Source organism: Micropterus salmoides, unplaced genomic scaffold, assembly GCF_014851395.1.
Source record: "Micropterus salmoides isolate LMB-PRFRI ecotype aquatic unplaced genomic scaffold, ASM1485139v1 Ms_hic_scaffold_1, whole genome shotgun sequence".
Classification (NCBI taxonomy): domain Eukaryota; kingdom Metazoa; phylum Chordata; class Actinopteri; order Centrarchiformes; family Centrarchidae; genus Micropterus; species Micropterus salmoides.
In genome coordinates this window covers 52,016,199-52,041,662 of record NW_024040040.1, presented here as the reverse complement: position 1 = coordinate 52,041,662, position 25,464 = coordinate 52,016,199, and the positions used below count along the sequence as shown (strand labels likewise).

Genomic DNA, 25,464 nt, shown 5'->3' with positions numbered 1-25,464 from the left:
TTATCATTGCTACTGAAATGTACAGAGCCCCTAAGGGGACAAGCACGAGTTAGTTTCTGGTGTGCATGGGAAAGTATCTGGTTCTCAGAAGAAAGAAAGTATCTGGTTCTCAGAAGAAAGAAAGATAATAATATCCCTTAATTACATGTAAGATGTGAAAAGAAAGATACTTTCTTTTTTTGCCCATGTCCCCTTAAATCAAAAATGTAATTAACATTTGTTATATTGTTATTGAGGTCAAATTATACTGCCATAATTATATTATTGTTTAATTGCCCTGCTCTAGTAGAAACTATGTAGAAAAAAAAGTGGAAAATGAAAAAAACATTTTCCACTTTTAATCACTTCACTTGCTCGTTTCTGTTTTAGCGTCCATATTTCCGACGGCGCCTGAAGGCAGCATGATTCGGTGGCTGCTGAGCTGATCTTTGTGCGGTCGCAGTTAGCAACGGGCAGCAAACACACGCACAGGGAAACGCAAGACGGCGGGAGAGGCAGCTTTTAGCCCCGAAAATCAACACACACAACGGTTACACGGCGACAGCGACTGCGTTAAAATGGTAAGGAGACACTTCAGAGGCGCGGACGTTGAGCCGGCGGCGCTATTTTTCTCCCATCTAGCCAGGAGCTAGCTGGCTAATGCTAAACGGCTAGCGGACTGTTTTCCTGACTCATTATTGAGCAGCTCGAGAAGCTAGGCTGCCATTTTACACCAACAACACGGGCAGTTGATGTGTCCTGACCGCCGCGACTAGCTCGGTCGAGGCTGTGTTTAATTTAAGTACATCCCGAACACTACATATGTGTCTAAAATAACAAAACAGATGGTCCAAATAGGGGTTTTACTTTTGATTTGAAGCTTGTCCACCCAGCCGAGCTAACGGTGCTCACAAGCTAACTGGCTAATCGAGCCTGAGAAGCTAACGCTAGCTAGCAGTGTTGCGTAGCTGTGTCTTGACACCGTTTGCAGCTCAGCGGAGGATAATCTCAGCAATATATTTAAAAAGCTGTTAATATATAGCTTCATCGTATTTTGTGTGATGATAGCAGAGTGCTAATTTAGCTGATGCTACTACAGCTCGTCATTAAACTGAGCAGATCGGCCGCTTTCGGAGTGAAGAATAGTGATTTGGACGCAACACACACAGAGACTACCTGGTGTCCAGTGCTCTACAGGCCTGGAGAGGTTGTTTTTGTTGTAATTAATTGTTAATAGGGGAGACGGTTTTGATCACGACCCCTCTGCTGGACGACCATGTTGGTAGCTGACTTGACTTTTTCGTCTCTCATCTTTCTTTACAAGAGAAACAAACACCTGGGTTTGCTTTGACCTTTTTTTTTTTAATGGCAGTTCTGTAAATGGTTAATATTGGTTGAACAAGTTTCTTCTTACCTGACAAGGCTGCACCCACAATCAAATGATGTTTTATCTTCTTGTTGTTGTTTTCTTTTCAAGCCAGTTGCTCAGAAAGGAATAAATACATAGTTAGTTACACTGCTTTTTTTGTGTGTTAAAACGTTTTAGCAAGTTTAAAAGCCACTATCTTAATATTTTCATACCAACAATGGCTGATATAGATGTGCATTCATGGAAGATCAGGTTGTTTTGAACCTGATCCTGGGCTGAAAGAGCCCTGACGGTGTTTAAAAATAGTTATTTAGAGGTCTGGAGGTGTTGATTGTACTTGTATTTATATTTTTGTCCCTTGAATGATAAGGACCCCTCTGCTGGACGAACATCTTTTTCTCCTTCATCCTTCTTTACAGGGGAAACAAACACCTGGTTGTTATATTTCAATTCACATCCATTGCTTTGTCCTTTTTAATGGGAGTTTTGTAAATGGTTAATAGTGATGAGATAGTCCTGGAAAAAAAGTTGTGGAGTTTCTGGAGTTTCTTCTTACCTGACAATGTGCAGGGTCCCTGTATTCAGATAATACCTCGTCTTCTGTAGTTGCTCAGAAAGAAAGAAATACTTAGTTACATACACTGCCTTTTTTGCAGTGAACGAGACGCTTTTATCCAAAGTATTAAAATAGTTATGTGGAGGCCTGGAGTTGTTAAGAAACTCTGTTAGATTGTGTTTGTATTTTTGTTTGCCTTGAATGGTCAGGACCCCTCTGTTGGAAGGAAGTAAAGGTTGTTGGTTGCCGACTGGATTAAGATAGCATTTTCCAGTGTAAAGAAACGCTTGAATATATACTTGTTTTTCTAGGTTGACAAGGTGTAGGAGCTCTACTCGACCCAAATATTACAGCCGATGTATACATTGTTTTTTTTGAAGTTGAAAGTTACAATCAGATGTTTTCCCAGTAGTATTGTCAGATAAAGGCATTTATGGAAGAGGCATAGCACAAACACTGGCACCAAGCAAGTGAAGCTTTTCAGAAATACCTACCATAGTTTGGAGGATTAATGGAAAGTTTTATTATGTTTCCAGTGTGACTTGTGTTAATTAACATATTAGAAGAGTAAATAAGGTTTTTACAGTGAAATAGTAGTAAAAACAATAATACTAAACCTGTTTGATAAGCTGATGCAGCACAGTACTGATGTTATGTTGATAGATCTCCCTTTTTCTATTGTAAAACTAAGGAAATGTTAATTTCTTACCCCATATTTTGCCTGAAAGTCAGCAGTCAGTGTAGTTCTTACCAGGTTCTTTTATTGAGACTAAATGTGAATCATGTTAATATTGTCGGCTTGCAGCCCATGTCAGCTGAATATTTTAGGCTTTAATTGTACATGTAGACACGTCTTATTCCCTCAGAAACAACCTGTTCAAGTGGGAGGATCTGTATGTGTTTGAGCAGATAGGGTGGGTGTAATGTTGGTATTTAGAGTCGGAAAGAACATCCAGTGTAGGATGATCGTTTTGCATATGCACCAGGATAAAACAGCTGGTTACATACATGGTTATTCAGAGGCCCAGTGGTGAAAGGCGACAACGAAAACACTGCTCACATCCCTACTTACATCTGCCCATATCTCGTTGAGTTTAAAAGAGAAACATGTGTGTTCAGTCAGCTTTTTATAGCACAAGATAACACAAACAGACAGACTGCACAGCTTGTTTTCTGTTCTTGACAGCTTTAATAACGTTGTTGGTTCGTTACACTTTGAGAGGAATGTTGCACGTCTATATTTAATATAACAGGACATATCTATTTAAGGCGATTTCTTCAGTGATGTTTACAGAACATGGAGCACATGTTGCACCTGATATACTCTTTTGCAACAGCTCGCTCGCTCAGAGTTAACCACATCATGCTGCCATGCACGACCGAAATCAGCTTGCGTTTGGCAGCGTTAGATGACTGGCAAATCAGCAGTTTGTAAACATGCTGTTTGCATTAGAGACCACGTGCTTGCTCCCGTCAGCCATGATGTTCTTCCTCCTCCGTTACCCTGTCAGACCCATCCAGCTCTGTCTGCTTCATATATGTGCAAGGTGCTGTGAAGCGACAGCGCTGAGGGGCAGCGGTCGTAACGTCAGTCCAACAAGGCCGCGAGTGTCTGAATGCTGAGCAGAGGTAAAACGGAGATCAAAAGCTGCTTACGCTAATGAAATGTCCTCCCCGCTGCCTAACCTGGCTCATGATCGGTTTGCGAACACACACACACACACACACACCTTACAAGCATGTCAGTGCTCATCACTGTGATTCAGATGAAGCTTTATCACTCCCCGTGACTTGCCCTCCAGAGCTGGTTTTTGTTTGACCGAAACTCAGAGTTAAGGAAGATAAGTTAAAATCCTAAATCAGAGCTGTGGGTTTGTTTCTGCACTCTGTGTTGGCTCGCTGGTGTTTGTGTTTTAAATGTAGGCCATTAGGTTGTTGAGTCTGGCCAGGAGGTGACCGGGGTAATCAGATTGACCAGGCTGAGCTTTTTTCCCACGAGCGCCGCAGCTCTTTCTTCCCCTCTCTCTTCCTCTCTCTCTTTCCACCACTCCCTGCATCCTTCCCGCTCGGCAGATCTCTGTCACGCTTCGCTCTGAGGCTGAAACACTCTGGTGTCTGTGGTAATACCTACAAAGACTCGTTCAGTGTGGGAGAGAGGAAACCAGAAAGATGTTTTTGCTGCTTGGTTTCTCTTCCAGCCACTTTGGATCACCTACAAGTCCTATTATTAAAAATCTGCAGGGATTTTTGGCGCCATCATGCTGCTATGGCCAGCAGATAGCAGGGTAAGGTAACTTCATTTCAGGGACATTTCATTTGCATTGCTCACAGTTAACAAAGCAGTTTATTGGAGTATTTATTTATTCTTCCCTGTTGGTTTTAAACACCAGGCAGGTGTGCTGGTTTCCCCTCTCTGTCCCCAGTTAGTCTTTTTTAATGTTACTGGTTTTTATTTTTGGTGGCGCCGGTCATTTTTAGTGCTGTATATTTAATCACGTGTAATTTTTGTCCTCCTCACAATTAGGGTCCCGATGTTTCAATGCAGAAACATCGGGATCAGCCCAACCCTGCTCACAGTGCAAAAAACATCTTGATAACGTTGACTGCGATATCCTGAGGGGACAGAAGTCACATTAAGAAAGTTATAGCTTGTTTATATTTCTGCATTGTATGTACGCCCGAGGTACGCCGTAGCCGTGTACCCTATGACGTACCCTGACGCACGCCTCCCCATAATCAAACTACAAGTTGCAGCGATGCAGACCACAAGAAGATGCACCAGTCCACCGTTTTCTGATAGACGTCAGATCAATCAATCGAATACCATTGATCTTTTCTGGGCAGTGAAATCATTTTAATGTAACAAGAGGCTCTGAGCTGAAACACTGAATGTACCTGATAGAAGAGACACTGTATTTTTTCAGGACATTGACAATGAAACTGTATTTCATTAGTATCCAATCTGGTTCATCATGTCACTATCAGCACTGATATTGATCTGGAGTATTAGATCCATGCATCTCTAACAGGACTGCAGCTAACCAATGTTTTCATTATTGATTGGTCCGCTGATTATTTGCAAAGTTAGTTGGTGGTGCACAAACCTTTATTATTACTGTCTTAAAAACCCAAAGAGATTTGATTTACTGTCAGTATGATGAGGAAAAGCCAGTCATCAAAAATAATTTCTGATTAATTTTCTGCCTCTAACATTTAATTAAACGTAATGTTAAGATTGTTTGAAGTCTAAATGAAAACAGATGTTATGTTGCTTTTCCTGGGTGAGTGTAAACAGACTCGACTGTCAGCAGCAGTTGTTGTTGACAGACGCATATTATTGGCTGGTTGTTCCCTGAAACGAGTCACGACCTTGGAGTTTTGAAGGAAGGGCGTATCGGCTGCGGCGCTCATGTTGACCACCAGGCACGGGCTTCCTGTTTCACATCAAACTCTGTAAAAACCTGCCACTCATCAAGCCGTCCCGACGTCCTGTCACTCCTGGTCACAGAGTCGCTGAGCTGATCACAGGTCAGATACCGCTGAGAGAGACTCATCTAATACCTTCAGCTGTGGGAATCTGAAATCTGATCCCAGTGCTGCTGTGAAGGACGCCTTTCTTTACCACCGGTGAATAGAGGGGTGAAGGCTCTACCTTGTGTAGTCAAACCGCTACTCGGGAGGTATTGTCTGCCCCTAGTTGCCATGGCAACTGCCGGAGCGCCTCAGGTAGGGCGGCCATTTTTTATTATTTTTTTCTTTGAGTTTAGTGAGGATCTGCTGAAGAGGAGCGGAGGCTGAAACAGGCCTAGAGGCCGGGCCGAGCTGTGTGGGCTCCATCAGGCGGCGCTGTTCAGTGCAGGGCGGTAAATAGATTTATGGCTCAGTTTTGCATTCTTTGTTACAAAGTCAGCTAATACGAGACTCCAAATAATAATATCCCTTAATTACATGTAAGATGTGAAAAACAAAAACACGCAGTCACCCGTTCACAAAGTCTGGGTGCATGCCAACGTTACGTTTACGTGAGACGGTGAACTTGACGCAGCTCTGCCCACCAGCTGCTAACATCCTGTGTAGATGTTTTAAGCTGTAAAATATGGTTTAACCACCTGCAATTTAAACCCGGCGCTTGGAAGCTGCTGCTAACAAGGTTGGAACTAGGGCTGGGCGATATGGCCAAAAATGTTATCACGATAAAAACATTTCATTATTCTATTGATAATTATCAAGATAAATGTCAAATCGTTCTTTATTTCAAGTTTAAAGGCTGATTTTGAGTGAAAATTGAAGAAACCAGGTGTTTTTTTTTTTTATGTGGTTAAACTTTTCTTTACGGTCAGAACATGACAAACACTTGAATCCAGTAACGCCACCATCTAACGTTGTTGTCCATCAGAAATAACAGCTGGACAAAATGTCTAGTTCTGCTTCATCCTGCAGGAGGAATATTAAAAGGCTTTATGTTGCACAGGAGTTTCACAGTTGCTTTCCCATTGAAGTGAAACTCTGCTTCGGTCGAGTAGCATCAGCACTCAAGTCTAACCTCAGGACACATGTGATTTGGGCGTCTGCCGCTTCCTGGATGTTGCAGCAGGTTGAGCAGCGATGTAGTTGTGTGTTGGTGTATTACAGCAGCTGCAGTGCTGTGGTCAGTTTGGAGACGGAGGCGGAGAGGACGAGAGATTTTAGTGACCGATGAAGGCAGAGTCCTGATGTGCTTGGAGCCTTACTGCTGTGTCGAGGCTTTCCCCCTCTTGATCATCTCGCCCACAGAGTTGCTTGGGGGAACTAGAAAATGCACTGCAGTATCTGAAATAAGAAATGGCACTACATCTGTTTCCCTTTCTGGTTTTTGGGAATTGTTTTTACAGGATAGATAAATTGTTTCTGTCATATACAAACAGGAAAGTGGTACCGGGAAAGAGAGACATCTTACTTTCTCTGTGCTAAACAGACCTGACAAACATCCACCATGTAAACTTCAGGGGTATTTCTCTCCGTTCACCTGTCTGCCTGTAATCGGCGCCATGTTTGGGAAAACAAACACTCGTGGTGCTGAGAAGTCGAAGTGAACAATTTGGGGAACGAGCTAGCTCTGGCTAGTAGCTAACAATTGAGCGCAGAGTTCATTATCTGTGCAGATAAGCAGCTGGCAGAAAATAAACAAACCGGGAGTCCTGAGACTCTGGGCGTCTTGTAGTGGTTTCCCGCTGACAGACACCCAATCACCAGCTTTATCAGATCACAGAACATGCATGCTGCATGCTTATTGGCTCACTGACGGATAAGATGAGAGATACTTTTATTGTCCCCTGAAGAGAAATATGTTTTGGACTCTGTCAGTCTGCAGCTTCACAAAAACAACAGCAAAATGGACACACCTCAACACTTGCTCTCATTTATACATGGGTAGCTTCAGTCTGTAAATACACACATTTACACAATCTCTCAAGGCCGCGTTAAGATTTACAGGCATTTTTCTCACGTCCATTCGTTCAGTGCCATTAAAAAAAGGAAAGAGGTTGGGTATGCAACCCTGAGCTGCTGTAACAAGAAACTATTTTAATAATCAATAATCATTGACCAAAAATATTTAACATTCACTGGTTCCAGCTTTTGAAATGGGAGATTTGGTGGTTTTCTCTGTTTTTATGTCTTTGCAAATTGAATATTTGTAGGTTTTGGACTGTTGGACAGACGAAACAAGCTATTTGAAGAGGTCACCTTCAGCTCTAGGAGCATTTTTCACTATTTTCAGACATTTTACAGACAGCTGATTAATCAACACATGTATTGATAGTAAAAATAATAATTTCCAGCTCTAAATGTGTCCTGAATAGACTCATCTTAGAGTGCTTTATGTGAATGAGACATTAAGTGTTTGTGATATATTTAAAGTCAATTTGATTCAGTTTCATACTTTTTTATCCTGTGATGTTGGAGCAGATTGAAACAACTGTTGTAGTAGTGACGTTACTCGACATCGTGCAGCTTTGTATTTCGTCTTTATTCAAAATCTTCTTAATTTGAGGATTTGCTGCTTTTGTTTTAGTAAATTTGGACCGTAGATGAAACAAAACAAGCAAGTTTAAGATGTCACTTTGGCTTAAAGGAACATTTAATGGTAATTTATCATCATTTTATAAGATTAATTGTTAGTTTAAATGATTTTTTAGTTGCAGCTCTAGTAGAAAAACTCTGTGCGGTGTAATGTAATTCTTACCAGCGTTAACAGCTTGTTGAAAAAAAACTAGCTGCTGTGTCTGAGTATCTAAATATAGTTATGTGTCGTGAGCAACTAACACATTTGCTGTCTCAAATTAAATGTCCATATTTCAGTATTTTTATTTTCCCACGCTTTTTGTAAGTAGCTGCCGTATCACTTAAGTGTTCATTCATTGTCCCGCGGCAGGACTCGCCTGCGGGGACAGGAAGTAAACAGAGCAGGTCAATCAGCTTCCTCCTCTCGTCTTCCACTGTCAGGACTGCACCGGGTCACGTCCTGCGTCTCTGGCCCTAATAGCTGTGAACGGCCGGCCCTTCTAAATATAGCAGCGCTGCCTACATGTACGCAGCAGTTTGTGCCCACACTCCCTCCCTTCAGTCTCTCGGCTTCTTTCTGGCCTCTGGTTTTCCTTTTTGAAAGACTGCTCTCAGATGTTCTGCGACGTCAGTCTGAGCTTCCACTGATGCTGCATGCTGTGCAGTAACGCTGTCGCATCTCTCTTTGAGAGCTGCATGTTTTAAACTCATGTATCTATTCAGCAATTATTTCTGTTCTTCCCACTTTTTGTTTTCATGCAGAGCTACTAGAATTATCACAGATACCTCAAGTGAAAGGCAGGGTGTATTTTTTATATTTTTTTGAAAAGTAAGTTTAATAGTTTAGTGTGTAAACATGCACAACAACATTTCCAGGAACCCAAGGTGATGAGGCTTGTTGTTTTTTTTGGCCAGCGGCCCCAAAAAGCCCCAGACATTCAGTTTAAAATGGAAGAAAACAAGAGTGAAGCAGCAAAACCCTCAAAACATGTTGTTCATCTTCTGCGTGATAAATGATCAAAACAAATAATCAGCCGTGAATCCATGTGGAGTATTTCAGGAATAAAATTATGTCTGAAATACAGCTTTTGTCCATAACACCAGCGTCACACGACCTTTCATGTGTCGTAAGAACCTTAAACATTAAAGCATGAATGAGAGTTTCCACATGCAAAAACGGAGTCTAACTTTTTAGAGCTCAACAATAAGGATTGCCTGATCTCCTGATTGCCTGGGGCGTGTTGTTACAGACAACCTGAAAAGAAAGTGGTCTGTCTGTAGTGTAGCTGTTTAGCATAGTTTGCCATTACATTAAAATTTGACAAACTCTACCAGGTTACCTGCAGGCAGTGAATCACAGCAGCGAAGGGAGGAGGAGGAAGCAGCGCTGAAAGTGACTGATGTCTGTGCTCTTCATTCTTTCTAAACTTGATGTCATAATTTATGAGTTATTTTATTAGATTTGTTTCCAGTGAGATGTTGAGTGTATCCATCCATCCATCCATCCAGAGACTTTGCTGTAAACATTACTGTTCCTGATCCAGAAACAACATTCAGTTATAATAAAATTTTTATCCTGTTCAGAATTTTTCTAGCAGTTATTTAGTAAAAAAAAAGAACTGATCAAGATAAGATTCGGATAAAGAACCGAACCGATAAGGAGCAGCAAATAAGAGTGTATAAATAAAATACAATAGCCACTTAGAACATAGAACACAACACAACACATTTTCTCACAATAGAACTTGAGAAAATGGCAGCAGGTAAATTTAAATATTAAGATAAATTTTTCCCTCACTGTTAACCATCTCTCTGGAGAAGGACGGGGGACAGTCAAGTTTTTAATCTGCTTACCAGCTGTGACAGTTTGTCCTTGTTCTGATTAATATTCTTTATTATTTATAAAGATTAAACATGACCGTTAACTTAAGTCTTCTTGTTACTTCATATCTGTTAATAAATGAAACAGTTTGTATGGAGGCAAGTAAAAATTGACTTCAGGCAAGTAGAAACCTTAACGTTGAAACCTGCATTTAGTAAATACAGTGACTTACCCTCAGCAGAGTTTGAGAGGTGTCATAATTTAATAATAACATTGCTGGAGGACGGTTTCTCACGGTTTCTGCCACTTCATTTAAAACAGATTGAAGATTTTTACTTTGACATATTAGAGGTTTGATCCGTGTCTAAGAAACAGTCTGCTTCAGTTTAGTAGAACAATAAAAGTTTTTCTTGTCACTGTACGCACAAATACGCAGTACAGATATTCATGCCGGGTGTTGCCGCTCAGCCTTTGTGTCTCATATTCGCCCTCCCTCTTTCTCTCTCTCTCTGGCTTCAAAGTCGTTGATGCTGCAGACTCTGGCGTTAATGTACCTCCTCCTCTTGTCCTGACAGCGGGGATGAAATTACAGCTTCAGGTCTGTCAGGTAGCTGTAATGATGTGGGCTGTCATCGGCGCTGATGTTAAACCAGCTGCATTTACTCTTGTGATCGTATCTCAGTCGTGAATTAAACTCGCGTTCAACAGTCCGTTCACATGAAAACGCCAAAAATAACCCGTCATCTTGTAGCTCATCTTTTTCTATTGAGATAGTTATGTTGTTGAAGAAAAGAGACTAAAAGAAGAGTTTACTTATTTTTTTTCTCATGCATATTAGTTGAAAATGGCTTTTATCATAATAGTTTTGAATGTTTGACATCAGATTTGTGAAGTGATCCACTGTTTGGCATCAAGTGTTTCTTCTGACCATAAAGAAAGGTTTAAAATTAACCATCTGGTTTCCTCTGCTTTTATCCCGCAGCAGAAATCAGCCTTTAAACTTGAAAGAAATAATAATTTTATTTGTGATAATTATTGAATATTGGATTCTATGGAATTTTTATCATAACATTTTTGTCCGTATCGCCCAGCCCTAGTTTCTACCCTCACAATAAGTCATAACATGTTGCAAAACAAAATACAGGAAATGGATATATGCTAGAGGTAATTAATATCTGTTTTTAATAATAGTAATGGTACAAAAAGAAAAGTTTAAAACCGCAATTAAGCATCTGTTTCTTCAACTTTCACTCAGGAGCAAAAATCAGCTTTTAGACTTAAAAGAAATAATGATTTGACATTCATCCTGATAATTATCGATATTGAATGATATGAAATTAGTTGTTGTGATAACATATTTGAATTAATAACTTAATAATTAGCTTTCACAATGAAAATATTTCGCAGCTGCTTTGTGCTCCATCGCAGAGAGACTGGCTAACGTTGGTAAAGTGGAGCATTAAACTCGGAGCGCCCCCCCCCCCCCCCCCCCCCACATGGTTTGGTAACCGTCTCGGGGCTAACGTGGCATCAGAGATGCTGCTGGAGATACATCGTTAGTGATCACGTCAAAGTGTCTTACAGCAGAATAACAAACCTCTGCGCTCTACTGGATCAGGCTTTTTGTGTAAAATGTGTAAAAGTAAAAATTGGCTCGCTGTGGCCAGAAAGGAATGAGGGAGACTTGGCGCCGTCTTGACTGGACTGGTGAAGAAAATCGTGGAGGCGTTAAAGTGGACTAATCTGTTATTAGCTGTGTGACGTCAGGGTCTGATCAGCGTCATGTTTGCAGGGATCAGAGCCCGGGGTCAGCTGATGAACCCATACTAACACAGCGGGGAGGAAACCGAAGCTGCTCTTATTAACTTTTGATCCCGGTATTTGATGTAGGGCTAAGCGATACGGCCAAAAATGTTCTGATGATTAAAAAAATGTCATGTAGTTCGATCTTGATAGTTATCAGGATAAAAATGTCAAGTCATTATTTCCAGTTTAAAGGCTGATTTATGCTCCTGAGTGAAAGTTGAAGAAACCAGATGGTTAATTTTAAACTTCTCTGTATGGTCAAACAAACACTTGATGCGAAACAGCGGGTCAATTCACCAATCTAAGGTAGAACATTCAAAACTATTATGATTAAATCTGTTTTTCAACACAATATGCATGAGTAAAAATCAAGTAAAATCTTTAAGTCTCTTTTCCTCAAGAAAATAAATATCTTAAAAAATTCTTTTGTGCTCCAAATTATTTAAATCAAACATTAATTAAAAATTTGATATTGTTTTTGAGGAAAATATATATATTGCAATAATGATCATAGTTTTATTGTGAATCTGAATCTTGTGTCCCGACAATAACGAAGCTAAATCAAAGATGGCTAATCAAAATTGTGTTTACCTCTCTTCCTTTGCAGGTCACCTGCTGAGGAGTGCCAAAGCTTTTAGGTGGCGGAGTGGCAGAGAGCGCCACCCAGGAGTGGGACTGCATCCCGTCTCACGACCGTCGACCAGCTTCCCGAAGCGCTGCCGCTGCTGCCAGATGGACTGCGCACTCTGAGAGCAGCGCGAGCCACGACCGATATCAACCGAGGAGAGGAGCCGGGGGGCAAACGCTCGCCGGAGCAGGAAAGGGAGGGCATTGTTCGGTAGGGAGAGGACAAGGGGCTCCACGATGTCGTCGAACAGGACCCAGAACCCCCACGGACTGAAACAGATAGGCCTGGACCAGATATGGGACGACCTGCGGGCTGGCATCCAGCAGGTGTACACACGGCAAAGCATGGCCAAGTCACGCTACATGGAACTCTACACGTATCCTGAGGGAGAGGCTGTGGTTACAGCTCTGGGTGTTGGGTGGATTTATACACAACAATTAGTCTATTAACTAGGGGTGGGAATCCCAGGGTACCTCACGATACGCGGCTATCACGATAGAGCAATTCTGCAATAACCGATACAGAGCTAGACAACCCTGGAGTGATAAATCACGATCATAACTGTGCCTGTGATAAAGTTCTCAGTTTATTTGCTGCAAATTGAAACTGTTAGAAAACCGCACAATTCTGCAGCACACGTTTCTCACTCTGTAAATAAAAAAACTACAGAACAACTATGAGAAATTATCAAAAAACTGTTCAGTGACACAGCGTTATGCTGCCCTTTCTCCATCTACTGATAGCTGTAATTTTAGGCTACTGGGAATTTGGGGTTTGAGTTTTGACCCTTTGGGGTTTCTGTAGCTGGTCTGTGTGGAGTTAGCAGCTCTTTATATGTATTTGCACAGTATGTCACTCAGGATGTTCAGCATGTGAAGCACAATGTGTAGTTCATGTTAAGATTATATTTTTTGCTAATGTTTGTTAGCACGTCAATGGAGATTCTCATTATATGTTAGCATCGAGCTAACATCAAAGGGCTAATTTTATTTATATCATGAAACGATATATTGCTGTATCAATTTTATTTTTTTTAGCACACCCCTACCATCAGTGTATTTTTTGTTTGAGTAGGAACAATTTTATGAAATCAATTAAGTACTTTAAAAGCAAAATTCACAAATATTTTCTTTAATAGTAAAGTGAATTTATTTGGGTTTTGGACTGATGATATTTTATAGAATCTTTTTGATTGGTTAAGATAATAAACAGCAAATTAAACTGAGCAACCGACAAGAACTAAATGTAAACAATCACATCAAATCACACTTGTTTGGGTGCGCTGTAGTCTACGTAAAGGCTACTTCCTCGTTCTAAAACCTGTTTTATAGCTGTTTGACCGGATAATGAGTTACACCAAAAGAAACGCCCGTCAGCCCAGGAAACAAACCTCTGCTTCAGAAAATCATCTGCACATAATTACTGATCCACAAAACAGAAACTGCACGTCACACGAAGTATGTTTTAGATTTTCGGTGTTTGTTTTTACCACCACAGTGAAAGTATTGTTCAAAAAGTAAACATTATCAGTGTTTGAAGATAACAATCACAATCAGGAGGTGTTGATCTGAACTGGATTTTGTTAATGAACTTCAGTCGCCGGTTAACACTCAAACTTCATGAAATACACAGTGTGTGTTTGTGCGAGTGTAAAATACACAGATGATTTTCTCCGAGGCCAGACGCCGTTTCTCGACAACCTCGCCTCCTCTCACGCACCTCTCCAGCGTTAAAGGATGTCATCATTTCCCTAAAGAACAAAAAGCAGCCAGCCTTGAAACCTCAGCGCTGTAATCTCTCCCGCCGGTGCAGAAAGAACAGCGCTCATTCAAACTCTGCACAAGCTGCCATCTGGGAATCACACATTTTCCTTTGAGAGCTTCTCAAGTCTGCATCGCTGGTCACCAGTTATCACTAAAGATCTGCTATTCTGGAGTAAACGTGTCAAAAACAAAACCCTAACAGGACAGAGTGACAAGTGCAGCGACCGCTCCACCTCGACTCGGCGAATAGAAAAGAGTCGTGTGTGGAAACTTTGCTGTTTCTGGTTTCTCACAGTTCTGGGATTTGTTGGAGAGCTGATTCAGGCCGACGTTTCAGTTCGATCGCCTGAAAATCACCAAAGATGACGATGCAGTTTGCAGCGCTGAGAACTGAATGTCGGTCCAACGAGCCCGTTAGTCCAGGCGAAGTTAGGGACCATCTTTTAAAAGTGCAATTCAATCATCAATACCAGCGCCAATATATAGAGTGACCACCTTTAAACATTTCACACCTGGGAGTTTGTTAAGAAGAAGTATGTGCACAGCTTGCTCATTTATGAATATATTCTCATCTCAGTCCTGGACATCCTCTCACAGCCTTCACATCCGTTAGTTGTTCTTTGAAATGTTCAGATGTTTTTCATTAAGACGGAGTCTGTTGCAGTACAGAAGATTCATGGTTTTGTTTTTTCCGTGGTATCGAATTGGTGTCCAGAATCGTGGAATTTAACTGGTATTTGTTTCGACTATAAAATTTCTGGTCTGGTGACATATTTATTTGAAACGACATGAGACAGACTTTAAAAGAGGTATAGATGTGTTTACATGACGTTGATTGATAGATGTTGGGTTTTATTTAACCTCAGTTTGTTAACAGGGTTTGGTCTTGAAGCCTTTGGTCTTCTGTAGTGTCTCAGTCGGTGGTTTTATTCCTTAACCTTCCCCTCAGACATGTATATAACTATTGTACCAGCGTCCACCAGTCCAGCCAGGGCAGGGGCTCGGTGCCTCCAGCCAAGCCCTCCAAAAAGTCCACCACTCCAGGTGGGGCCCAGTTTGTAGGCCTGGAGCTCTACAAGCGACTCAAGGAGTTCCTGAAGAACTATTTGACCAGCCTGCTGAAAGTGAGTTCACAGAAGGCCTCACTTCTGCCACGTTTACACTTTAATTATTGTCTAATAAAAATCTCTTCCTCTCTGCTCTTTGTCTTTTCTCTCGCCTCCTCTCTTCGTCTTCGCTCCAGGACGGCGAGGATCTAATGGATGAGTGTGTGTTGAAGTTTTACACCCAGCAGTGGGAGGATTACCGTTTCTCTAGTAAGGTCCTCAACGGGATCTGCGCCTACCTCAACCGCCACTGGGTCCGACGAGAGTGCGATGAGGGACGCAAGGGAATCTACGAGATATACTCGGTACGTCTAATATCTGCACGGGCTGCTTAACAGGCGCTCGTGGGGGTCACGCTGGTCACAGAGGAGGTTAAGCGGATCCTGAAGGTGTTTTTGGATCCAAGCAGGTATTTTCAGCTTGTGACACGAGGACGTAAACATGCTCAGTTCTGTTAGAAAGAATTGAAATGCATGTTTTGTGTTCTTACAAAGCATGAAAGGCACTAACAACCATCCACAGCTGCTGTGCAACACCCTGTACCCTTTGTAGTGGTTTTACAGTGAAAAGAAAATAAAAGTGCTGACATAAAAACAGCCCACTGGGAACTACGAACTCAACGCCAGCCGCCATTAAACATTTGCTGTTTCCTTCCTGGTAGTTTTGCACTTTGCATTAGTTACCACCCAGGATGTGTGGGATATTTGTCTTTCTCCTGCAAGTTATTCATGATAAACACACAGAAATACAGCAAATATGTTTTGTTTTTTTTTCCCCAAGGAGGCAGAGTCTTCTGTCGTGTGGATTTTATTCCTCTGAGAGCCGAAGCTGTTCACGGGCCGAACTCCCCTCTAGACGCCTCTGTGCTTCCTGTTTGTGTTTATACGGCGTCAATTTAAAAGCGAAGTCTTCTGAAGCAGTGGAGACGAGTGACAAACACGCAGCCTGAAGTCTTGACCTTGTGTTAATCTTCTCGTTCTTCTCCCCCCCCCCCCCCCCCCCCCTCCTACACTGTCGTTTCCTCCCAGCTGGCACTTGTGACCTGGAGGGAGTGTTTATTCCGACCCCTCAACAAACAGGTGTGTTTAGTTTCTCTTTATACAAGTGAAATAACAAAATAAATGAGTGTTTATGCTCCCTGACTGTGCTGTATTTTACTGAACACATCTCTCTCTTCTGCAGGTAACAAACGCTGTGCTGAAGCTGATAGAGAAAGAGAGGAATGGCGAGCCCATTAACACCAGACTGATCAGCGGTGTGGTCCAGTCTTATGGTAGGTCAATAAGTACAGTGAAGACATGAAGAGAAACAAGCGCCTGGAAACAGGAAGAAATAAATTCATACGCCCACACAGAGAGACAAACTTTCAGATGAGGTGATCAGTTCAGTTTACTGTTGTTGGCCTTGAATAAATGAATTCATTCTGAAACTACAAAAAACAAACACCAGGTCCTGCAGCGGTCCTCGTGGACCTCGCTGTAGCTGCAGGGAGCGAACTCGAGGCCAGATTACCTTAAACACACTGAACCAACTCTTAACTGTCCTAAAGTTTAAACCTAATCTGAACTATCTGAAGGATTAAATCGAAGTCATCTCCCGCCTCGTGCTCAGGACCAACAGTTTCAGCGTTTCTGCATTTAACCCTGTAGGCTCTTTAATTCTGCTTTCTCTAGCTGTGATCATGAATAAACCTCCGTCGACAGTCACCAGTCAGTGGAGGACGTTGATATCAGGTTTGATTTTAGGCCTGTACTATCCTGAAAATCTAATCCTTACCTCACGTAGAACATGCAGGAATTGTTAACAAGTCAGTACAGGTACACGTGATGAATACCAACTGAGTGGGGCAAAGAACAGCCACAATTTAGATTTTATGTTTTCTTTTGTTTATGATTGTCAAATTTTACTAGATACTAAACGTCAGGTGTCATTTAAGGATTTCCAAATGTCTGATCGTGTATTTAAAAGAGTTGTCATTTAGTTTTTCCTCTTGACAAAACTTCTAAGGCTACATCCACACCTCTCCTTTGTGTTTTAAAACGATCTGCGTCCACAGCAGCGTTTTATCTGCATATCAGAGTTGATCTCGGTCTATAATAAAAAAAAAAACTGAAGACTCACAAACTTCACCAATTTTAGTTCTGCGGATCCCCTGCTTTAGTCTGGGCGGAAACAGAGTGGTGTGGGTGAAGCCTCAGAGAACATCTCAAGATCACGTTCAGTGACTGAACAAACTCAACAGTGTTTATTGCTTTAAAAACAATTCTGAAATGAACTCACGGTGACGAGCTGCTCTTGTGTCTCCCCTCTCCCTCCCCCTCCAGTCGAGCTGGGTCTGAACGAGGAGGACGCCTTCGCCAAAGGCCCCACGCTGTCGGTCTACAAGGAGTACTTTGAATGCCAGTTCCTCACTGACACAGAACGTTTCTACACACGCGAGAGCACAGAGTTCCTGCAGCAGAACCCCGTCACCGAGTACATGAAGAAGGTAGACAGTCGCTCCACCTGCACCACATACAGTTAGGAACCAACGCAACAGATCTGATGAAGTGCTTTATTGTTCTGGTGCGGTTAAAACTGTGAAGTGGAGTCGTAGTAAAGAGATGACTGAGTTTAGTTTGTTCCATCAGGCGGAGGCTCGTCTGCTGGAGGAGCAGCGGCGTGTGCAGGTTTACCTCCATGAATCCACCCAGGACGAGCTGGCCAGGAAGTGCGAGCAAGTCCTCATAGAGAAACACCTGGAGATCTTCCACACCGAGTTTCAGAACCTCCTGGACGCCGACAAGAACGAAGGTAAACCTGCGATTTGTAGTGCGTTTAGACTGAACACCAACTTCAGAGCTCCAACTAACTTGTGGTGACCTTAAAATCTGAAACGAAGCTGAAACCCTGAAAGTAAATTACATGTGTCCGTTTACTCTTAATGGACACACGTAATATGTTTTATACTTTCTGTGAATATAATCCAATTAATCTTATTTCCATCCTGTATAGAGACACTTTATTTTGAAAACAGTGTGTTTCCTCCTCGCGCTAAATTCATCCAGTCCGACCCAGTTTGATAAATAAAGTTGTGTGTGGTTCTCGTCCGGCGTAACATGAAGACTTCACAGCCTCTCTTCAGGCAGGACTCTCATCCTGCAGCACTTGTCTTTGTAAAGAGACAAACTGACAGGATAAAGTCGCTAACCTGCCTGTCAGCTCGCTCTGCGCCGTTTCAGTGGATTTACCATAAAGGCTTGAATACATGTGCACTCCAAATTTAGGTGCGACTAGCTTAATCGCCTTAAAGTAAGTAAATGTTAATTTAATAAAAGCAGTTTACTCACCGGTGTCTCTCTGTGTCTCCTTCAGATCTGGGCCGGATGTACAACCTGGTGTCGCGGATCACAGACGGTCTGGGTGAACTGAAGAAACTTCTAGAGACTCACATCCACAACCAGGGCCTGGCCGCCATCGAGAAGTGTGGAGAGGCCGCGCTCAACGTAGGGACCGCCACTTCACCTCGTATCACTATTCTCACTAGTTCTCTTCTGATGCAAAGCTTTTCCTCAGTTAGTGTTCGGCTTTGTTACTTTTCTCCCGTCTGGAGGGCTTTATGTTCAGGAGAAGAGCTGGTGTAAGAACATCACGCAGCAAATGAAACCCCCACCGTGCACAGATGAAATGTAACCGTGTACATGTTCAGCGTTTGTGTGCGTTCTGGCAGCTGTGGGCCGTCGGCAGGAAGGTGAGGTTGGTGAAGAAGGAATTAATTTAAATAAGTCGTGTGTGTTTCTTCAGGACCCCAAAGTGTACGTTCAGACCACCCTGGACGTCCATAAGAAGTACAACGCCTTGGTCATGTCTGCCTTCAACAACGACGCCGGCTTCGTGGCTGCGCTCGACAAGGTCGGTAACCCGTCTGCGAGGTCGGCCCGGCTTTAACGTTGTTTTCTTAGGTGTAACTCTAACACGGCTGTTCTTTTCTCAGGCGTGTGGTCGATTCATCAACAACAACGCCGTCACCCGGATGGCTCAGTCGTCCAGCAAATCTCCCGAGCTGCTGGCCAGATACTGCGATTCTTTGCTGAAGAAGAGGTACGTGATGCGTCGCCCCGTGCAGCTCCTTCGCTGTCACAAAAACATAATTTGAGAGATAATTTGAGGAGATAATCTGTTTGTTTTTTTTTTTAGCATTTTATTCAGGCAGGTTAAATTGGATGAAATAACATTCTGGCCTTCTTCCTCGAGCCGCTGCGTTCAAGATCAGTAATGATCAGGAAGTTTTAAAACAGGAAGAAAAGTTTTTAGAGTGAGATAAATTTACAGTTTCATGCCGCTGGTTGATTAGAGCCTTAGAACAAGGACGTAAGCGCACCTCAGCTGTTTCTCAGTACCCAGTTCGCCACCTTCAGACTTCTGTTCTTAAATGTTCAGCAGTTGGAACAGCAGCGGACTCGATGACGTCAGCGGCGGGCGGGACCTCGCATCTCGAAAACGTCGTAGTAGATTTTCAAATCGGCTCTGTCTTGAGCTTTAAACAACTATATTCCCGCATAAAAGACAGTATTATAACTTACAGCTGTGAGTCTTCTCCTCTCACATTTCCGCTTGTTGGCGCGAAATGCATTCTGGGATATCTGGCTAAAACGGGCGGAGCGATGCGGACTTCTGAACTGGAACAGTGCTCGGGCTGCGACTGATGACGATTGATTGAGAAGCAGCTGTTGAGTCTAGCTTGTTTCTGTTATTCTGAGGTGTCCACGCCGCCTGAGGCAAAATGTAAACGCTCCTTTTCTTCTCTTCTTTGTTCTCCAGCTCTAAAAACCCGGAGGAGGCCGAATTGGAGGACACACTCAACCAAGTGGTGAGATCCTTTGACACACAGCAGCTGTACTGGAAGTTAGTTATGTGTTATCTGTGGTAAACACAGACCTGCAGTCGGACCTTTGCGGTTTAGTTTCCTATAAGAGGACAGTTTGGACGTGAACACCAGAGTTTGATTTACTGTGCGGTTAAACAGTTTTTATAAGATGGTGTCTGAGCACATTTTAGCTTTTGTCTCCATTTTGTTTTAGCTTCTTATAAATTAATCTCAGTGTCTTTCTAAAAAACAAACTATGAAAGACAAATTAAAGTAAAGTAAACCAAGATCCACATTTTAAATTAGTTTGTCAAAGATGTTTGTGTCGGTAGGTGAAGTAGACAGTACTGCGCGCACACAGGTGTTAATCTTTGTCTCTCCTCTTTCAGATGGTTGTGTTCAAGTACATCGAGGACAAAGATGTTTTCCAGAAGTTTTATGCCAAGATGCTCGCCAAACGTCTGGTCCACCAGAACAGCGCCAGCGACGACGCAGAGGCCAGCATGATCTCCAAACTCAAGGTGTCGCGCCGCGTCACACTCATCCACAGTAACGCACCGGCTGCGACGACTTTAACACTCACGCTGGCTCTGTTCTTGTTCTCCCGCAGCAAGCGTGCGGGTTCGAGTACACGTCCAAACTGCAGCGAATGTTCCAGGACATCGGAGTCAGTAAAGACCTGAACGAACAGTTCAAGAAACACCTGACCAACTCCGAGCCGCTGGACTGTGAGTGAACACACGTTTAGTACTCTGTTGCTTTTAGTCCACGCTGTGGCGAGCATTTATACTTGCTCTGCAGTCACACCACCAAAACACTAGATGGCACTGGGGTTTCTGATGCTCCAATGTGACGCTGCCAAGCGGACAAACACGTTTACATGTCCTCATTTGACAGACACACACAGTTCTTGATGTGTAGTTCATCCTCCATCCAGTCATCATATATCTATTAGGAACAGCTGATGAGACAGTTTCAGAGACGTGTTGATTCAACTGTACCATCATTTTGGAAGATTTAGTCTGCGTTCATTTAAGCCTTAAGGTTTACAAAGTAAAGATGTTTCTGGTGAATAAACACAACATTTTAAATCAGTTTTTCTCTGTGGAATAAGATGTTGATTTAGAAGATGTTGATTTTAGTTGTAAAATCCGTTTTAACAGCAGAAAAGTGACTGCGTTCTCCGAAGATTTGATTTACAGAGTTTTTGTTTTAGAGCCCTTTCATGTCACTACACTTTAAATAGGGAGGTTGTGCTGAACTCTGGTGTGGCAGAGCACATAGACTCGGGAGTTTGAGTGTAAACGTTTCCTTGTGTGTGTGTCTGACAGTGGACTTCAGTATCCAGGTTCTCAGCTCTGGGTCTTGGCCTTTCCAGCAGTCCTGCACCTTTGCTCTGCCTTCTGAGGTAAGACTAACTTGGCATGTTAAACGGCTTGTTTTTAAATCCCAGTTCTCGCTGTGCAAGTTGTGCTGAGTTTTATGACCCAGAGGTGCGTCTGAAATAACAAGTTGAACTTCCTTCAATAAACAGAAGAAGGCTGCAGTTTGTTTTTCTCTAGAAATCTGAATTTAAGTCCGAATCTTTTACCTTTTCAAAGCTCATGATGAGTCGTCAGTGTTGGACGACTCCATAGATCTTAGCTTTGATCCTCTTCAGTTTGGTTAAATGAACAGCAGTAAAAACACTTTATTCCCATTTTTAAATACCTCTTTTATCTGGAGACCTCACTCGAACCTTCTGCACGGCCCCTGAAGGCCCGTGGCCCTCGGTTTGAGGACCACCCCTCTGATCTCTCCTCTTTCTCTCTGTTTATCTGCAGCTGGAGCGAAGCTATCAGCGCTTCACGGCGTTCTACGCCAGCAGACACAGCGGCAGGAAGCTGACCTGGCTGTATCACCTGTCCAAAGGAGAGCTGGTCACCAACTGCTTCAAGAACAGGTACAGGTGTTTTTAAAGGGCCAGCGCTCACAGGTAGGGGCCAGCGCTCACAGGTAGGGGCCAGCGCTCACAGGTAGGGGCCGCTGCGTGGGCTCTGGGACTCAGCAGGTGTTTGACTCTCCGTATTTACCTGTACGCGCTGGAACTGGCTCAGAAACAGCCGCAGCAGGATCCTCTCTCTGCAGAGCACAACATGTTTGTATTAAACAAAGCCAAATGCGTTATGAGGAGGTCAACGGTGTCTTCATCGATTGATCCGGGTTTCAGCCTTTAAGATAAATAAATAATAATAAAAACTGAAATCAGCCATCAAAAAATCTGATTTCTCTTTTTGTCTTTTTAGACTTCTCATCAAAGTGAATAAAACTTTAGTAATTTGTATTTTTGGTTACTGCACGATACTTTGAACTGCACGATACTTTGAACAGGTCAGTTTAATACGACTGGAGTCTGCATTAGTTTTACCTTGTTTACATAATAATAATAAGGAAACAGAGTTGAGTAAATATGTAGTGAAACTCACCATAACTTAACATGCAGAGACTGTTTATAAATGTAAACAGTGATTATTTTCAGAGATCTGTGTCTGTAGGTCATGTGATTATTTTATTATCCATTTCTTAGACAACTTGAAATGGTGAGAAAAGTATTTTAGTTTTTGGTCTCCTCATAAAGCAGCAAACATTTAAAAAACGTGGAGCGCTCTGATTTCTCCCCCTGTGGTGACGTCTGGATGTTAATGTTGCTGAATGCTGATACTAGTGAGGGCTGGTGACCAGCTGAGGAACCGGCCATGCTGTTACTGAGCTGCTGCTGTTGTTGTTGTTGTTTACAGGTACACACTGCAGGCCTCCACCTTCCAGATGGCCATCCTGCTGCAGTACAACACAGAGGACAGTTACACTGTCCAGCAGCTGACCGACAGCACACAGATCAAAACTGTAAGTAACTTCAGGGCAGATCTGTTTACGAATGATTCGTCCGTCTTTTAATTTCACTTCTAACTCACGTTTTTTGTTTTCAGGACATTCTGGTTCAAGTTCTTCAGATTTTGTTAAAATCAAAGCTGCTGGTGAGTAAAACAGACAGTTTTCATTTAACCTCTAAAAGCTCCTTTCAGATGCAGTTTTGATTTCTGCAGCACGTCTGAAGCGAGTGCCGTCAGGTTCAGAAGGCTGCAGCACTTCTGAGGTCACTGTAATCAATTTATTATCCCGACCTGCATCTCTTCAGCGCAAAGAAAGAAAAAAGTTTGAGTCCATTTCAAGTTGAGATCTGAACAATTTATTGAAATTTTATCTACTGCAAGTTCCAAATTTCAGGAGCAGCAATATTTGTTAAAGTCATTTCAAAGTGCTTCACATAAAACCTGAAAACCAACATGGGTATAAAAATAAAATAAAAACAGGTTAATTTGCCTGATTAACCTGTTTGTTCACGCATCATTCTAATGTGTTACGGAAAGTCACCTTTCCTTCTTTTGCTTGTTTGATTTCCCGTCTCTCACACCAGTCAAACCTGATCCTCTACGGTATTTATTTCCTCTTTTTCACGATCGTCACCTCAATCTTGGTGAAAGCAGTCGAAACAGTGGAGAGAAACTTGGATAGATAACCGCTCTCCTCGGCCCGACTCTACAGGAGAAATGTGTCAAAATACTTACTATTTTAAATGCTACATTAGTTTTTAACAAAAACCACACCTTAAATCACTTTAATATTTAATAAAAATAAATATTTTAAATCATTAAATTAAAATGTTTGAGAGAAAACATCTTTTCATCGCTGTCATGACTTTTCTGAATCGTCTTTCTCGTTCTTAATAGACGGATGTTAAATATTCTGTAGTGGCTGTAAAGACGTGCAGCTTGTTAGAAATTCTTGTTTTATCCTCCGAGACCTTCAGAATTTAGAAAACAGTTTCAAAACCTCCACGCGAGCTGCGACCTGTCTAAGAAGCGCTGACTTTCACTGTGATGGTTTAGATGATGTTTAATGTGTAAGAAGTCTTCCTCTGTCTGTCCCCGTCAGGTGATGGAGGACGAGAACGCCAACGTGGACGAGGTGGAGTTCAAACCCGACACGGTCATCAAACTTTTCCTCGGATACAAGAAGTGAGAAAGCTCTTCGACTGGTTTAGATCCACACGAGTCTTCGCCGACGGGATGCAGAACATTTGCTTTACTTCACTGTCTTTATTTTTTCATCTCCGCCGCAGTAAGAAGCTGAGGGTGAACATCAACGTGCCGATGAAGACGGAGCAGAAACAGGAGCAGGAGACGACTCACAAGAACATCGAGGAGGACCGGAAGCTCCTCATTCAGGTTCTGTTCACACCAAAGCACAGAATATTAAAGGTTGCTCGTTAGTCCCTGCCCTTGTTAAGGCGCTCTGAGATCTCCGTTTAGAGAAGTTTATTTTAGCAGAAAAACGACGACGTGGCCGTGTGGTGAATCAGCGCTGACGTGTTTGTGTTTGCAGGCCGCCATAGTGAGGATCATGAAGATGAGGAAGGTCCTGAAGCACCAGCAGCTTCTGGCCGAAGTCCTGAACCAGCTGTCGTCCCGATTCAAACCCAGAGTCCCCGTCATCAAGGTAACGCATCGTGAAACCGTGTTTATCTGAACAGAACGCCACCCGTCGGCTGTTTCCTGCTCTCATGTCGGGCTCCTGTCTCCCTCTTGTGGACAGAAATGCATCGACATCCTGATAGAGAAGGAGTACCTGGAGCGAGTGGACGGCGAGAAGGACACGTACAGCTACCTGGCCTGAACGCCGCCCCAGCCCTCCCGCCCCGCCCGCCGGCTCTCCTCAGTTTTTATTTTATTTGTTATCTTCTTCATTTTTTTTTAATTTTATGTCTGAGTAATAAAGTGAGGATCCCTCTGAGCGGCGGCCATGTTGTGAGTGTGTCGCCGACCATGTGACCGCCCTGATATGACAACTGACCTGAGAGGGGGGGGGGGGGGGAGGGTGTGAACAAACGCCCCTCCTGTTGCGACTGGGAAGCCCCGTCTACAAGCTCGCCTGTCCCGTCCCACCTGTAGGACTCAAATACTTCCTTGTTGTCATATTGTAAATAACAATCACAGACTCTAAGAGGAAAAAACAAACCCTGCTCTTCTTTACATAGCGCAAACATAATGAATTAGCCTTCAGCCAATCAGAGGAGAGCCGCATCCAAAGGTTTCTGCATGCTACTGCCTACCTGCACCACAGTGACCACGAAAAAGATTTAAAAAGTCAAAATAAAAAGTCGAGTCACTGGGCAGCCGACGCAGTCCACTGGTCCTGTAATTAAGTCTGCGACTGAACCGGAGGAGGAGGCGGCGGCGGCGAGTTTAGAGCCGCCATGACGCTTCTTTACCTGCTGAGGTTGTCTCTGTTTTTGGTTTGAGGTCGGTCGGGTTCGTGCAGGAGGCCTGTTTCATTACTGAACGGTGGACATTTGTATAGTGTGGTTCATTTTCTAAATGTGTGATAAATAAAAACAAGGAAAGATTTCTCTAACGCTCGCCTCCCCCGAGACTCTGTTCACACTCGACACGCCGCCGCCATCACCCCCCCGCCAGAGAGACGGCGGGAAATGTAAGCAGTTGTGATGTG

General features: G+C 42.9%; 1 protein-coding gene and 1 pseudogene across 1 annotated transcript; both read left to right on the top strand.

Moving 5' to 3' along the window:
- The window catches only part of LOC119896614, an 858,889-nt pseudogene that overhangs the window by 624,332 nt on the left and 209,093 nt on the right, over positions 1-25,464 (top strand).
- On the top strand, positions 399-25,368 carry LOC119896622 (cullin-1). The gene is made up of 22 exons (XM_038710126.1): positions 399-560; positions 12,182-12,578; positions 14,915-15,089; positions 15,209-15,376; positions 16,100-16,150; positions 16,254-16,344; positions 17,396-17,559; positions 17,702-17,864; positions 18,426-18,556; positions 18,855-18,962; positions 19,045-19,151; positions 19,872-19,920; positions 20,307-20,438; positions 20,528-20,645; positions 21,249-21,325; positions 21,741-21,859; positions 22,695-22,800; positions 22,884-22,931; positions 23,890-23,972; positions 24,077-24,182; positions 24,340-24,453; positions 24,550-25,368. The coding sequence occupies exons 2-22, from the start codon at positions 12,439-12,441 to the stop codon at positions 24,628-24,630; spliced, it is 2,331 nt and encodes a 776-aa protein (XP_038566054.1). The 5' UTR covers positions 399-560; positions 12,182-12,438; the 3' UTR covers positions 24,631-25,368.

Bases quoted from the DNA above. Each gene is read 5' to 3' on its own strand.
- LOC119896622 (XM_038710126.1), top strand. From the start codon at position 12,439: ATGTCGTCGAACAGGACCCAGAACCCCCACGGACTGAAACAGATAGGC. The intron at 18,557-18,854 runs GTAGGGACCGCC...GTGTTTCTTCAG, and splicing joins GTGGAGAGGCCGCGCTCAAC to GACCCCAAAGTGTACGTTCA. The intron at 20,646-21,248 runs GTGAGTGAACAC...TGTGTCTGACAG, and splicing joins CAACTCCGAGCCGCTGGACT to TGGACTTCAGTATCCAGGTT.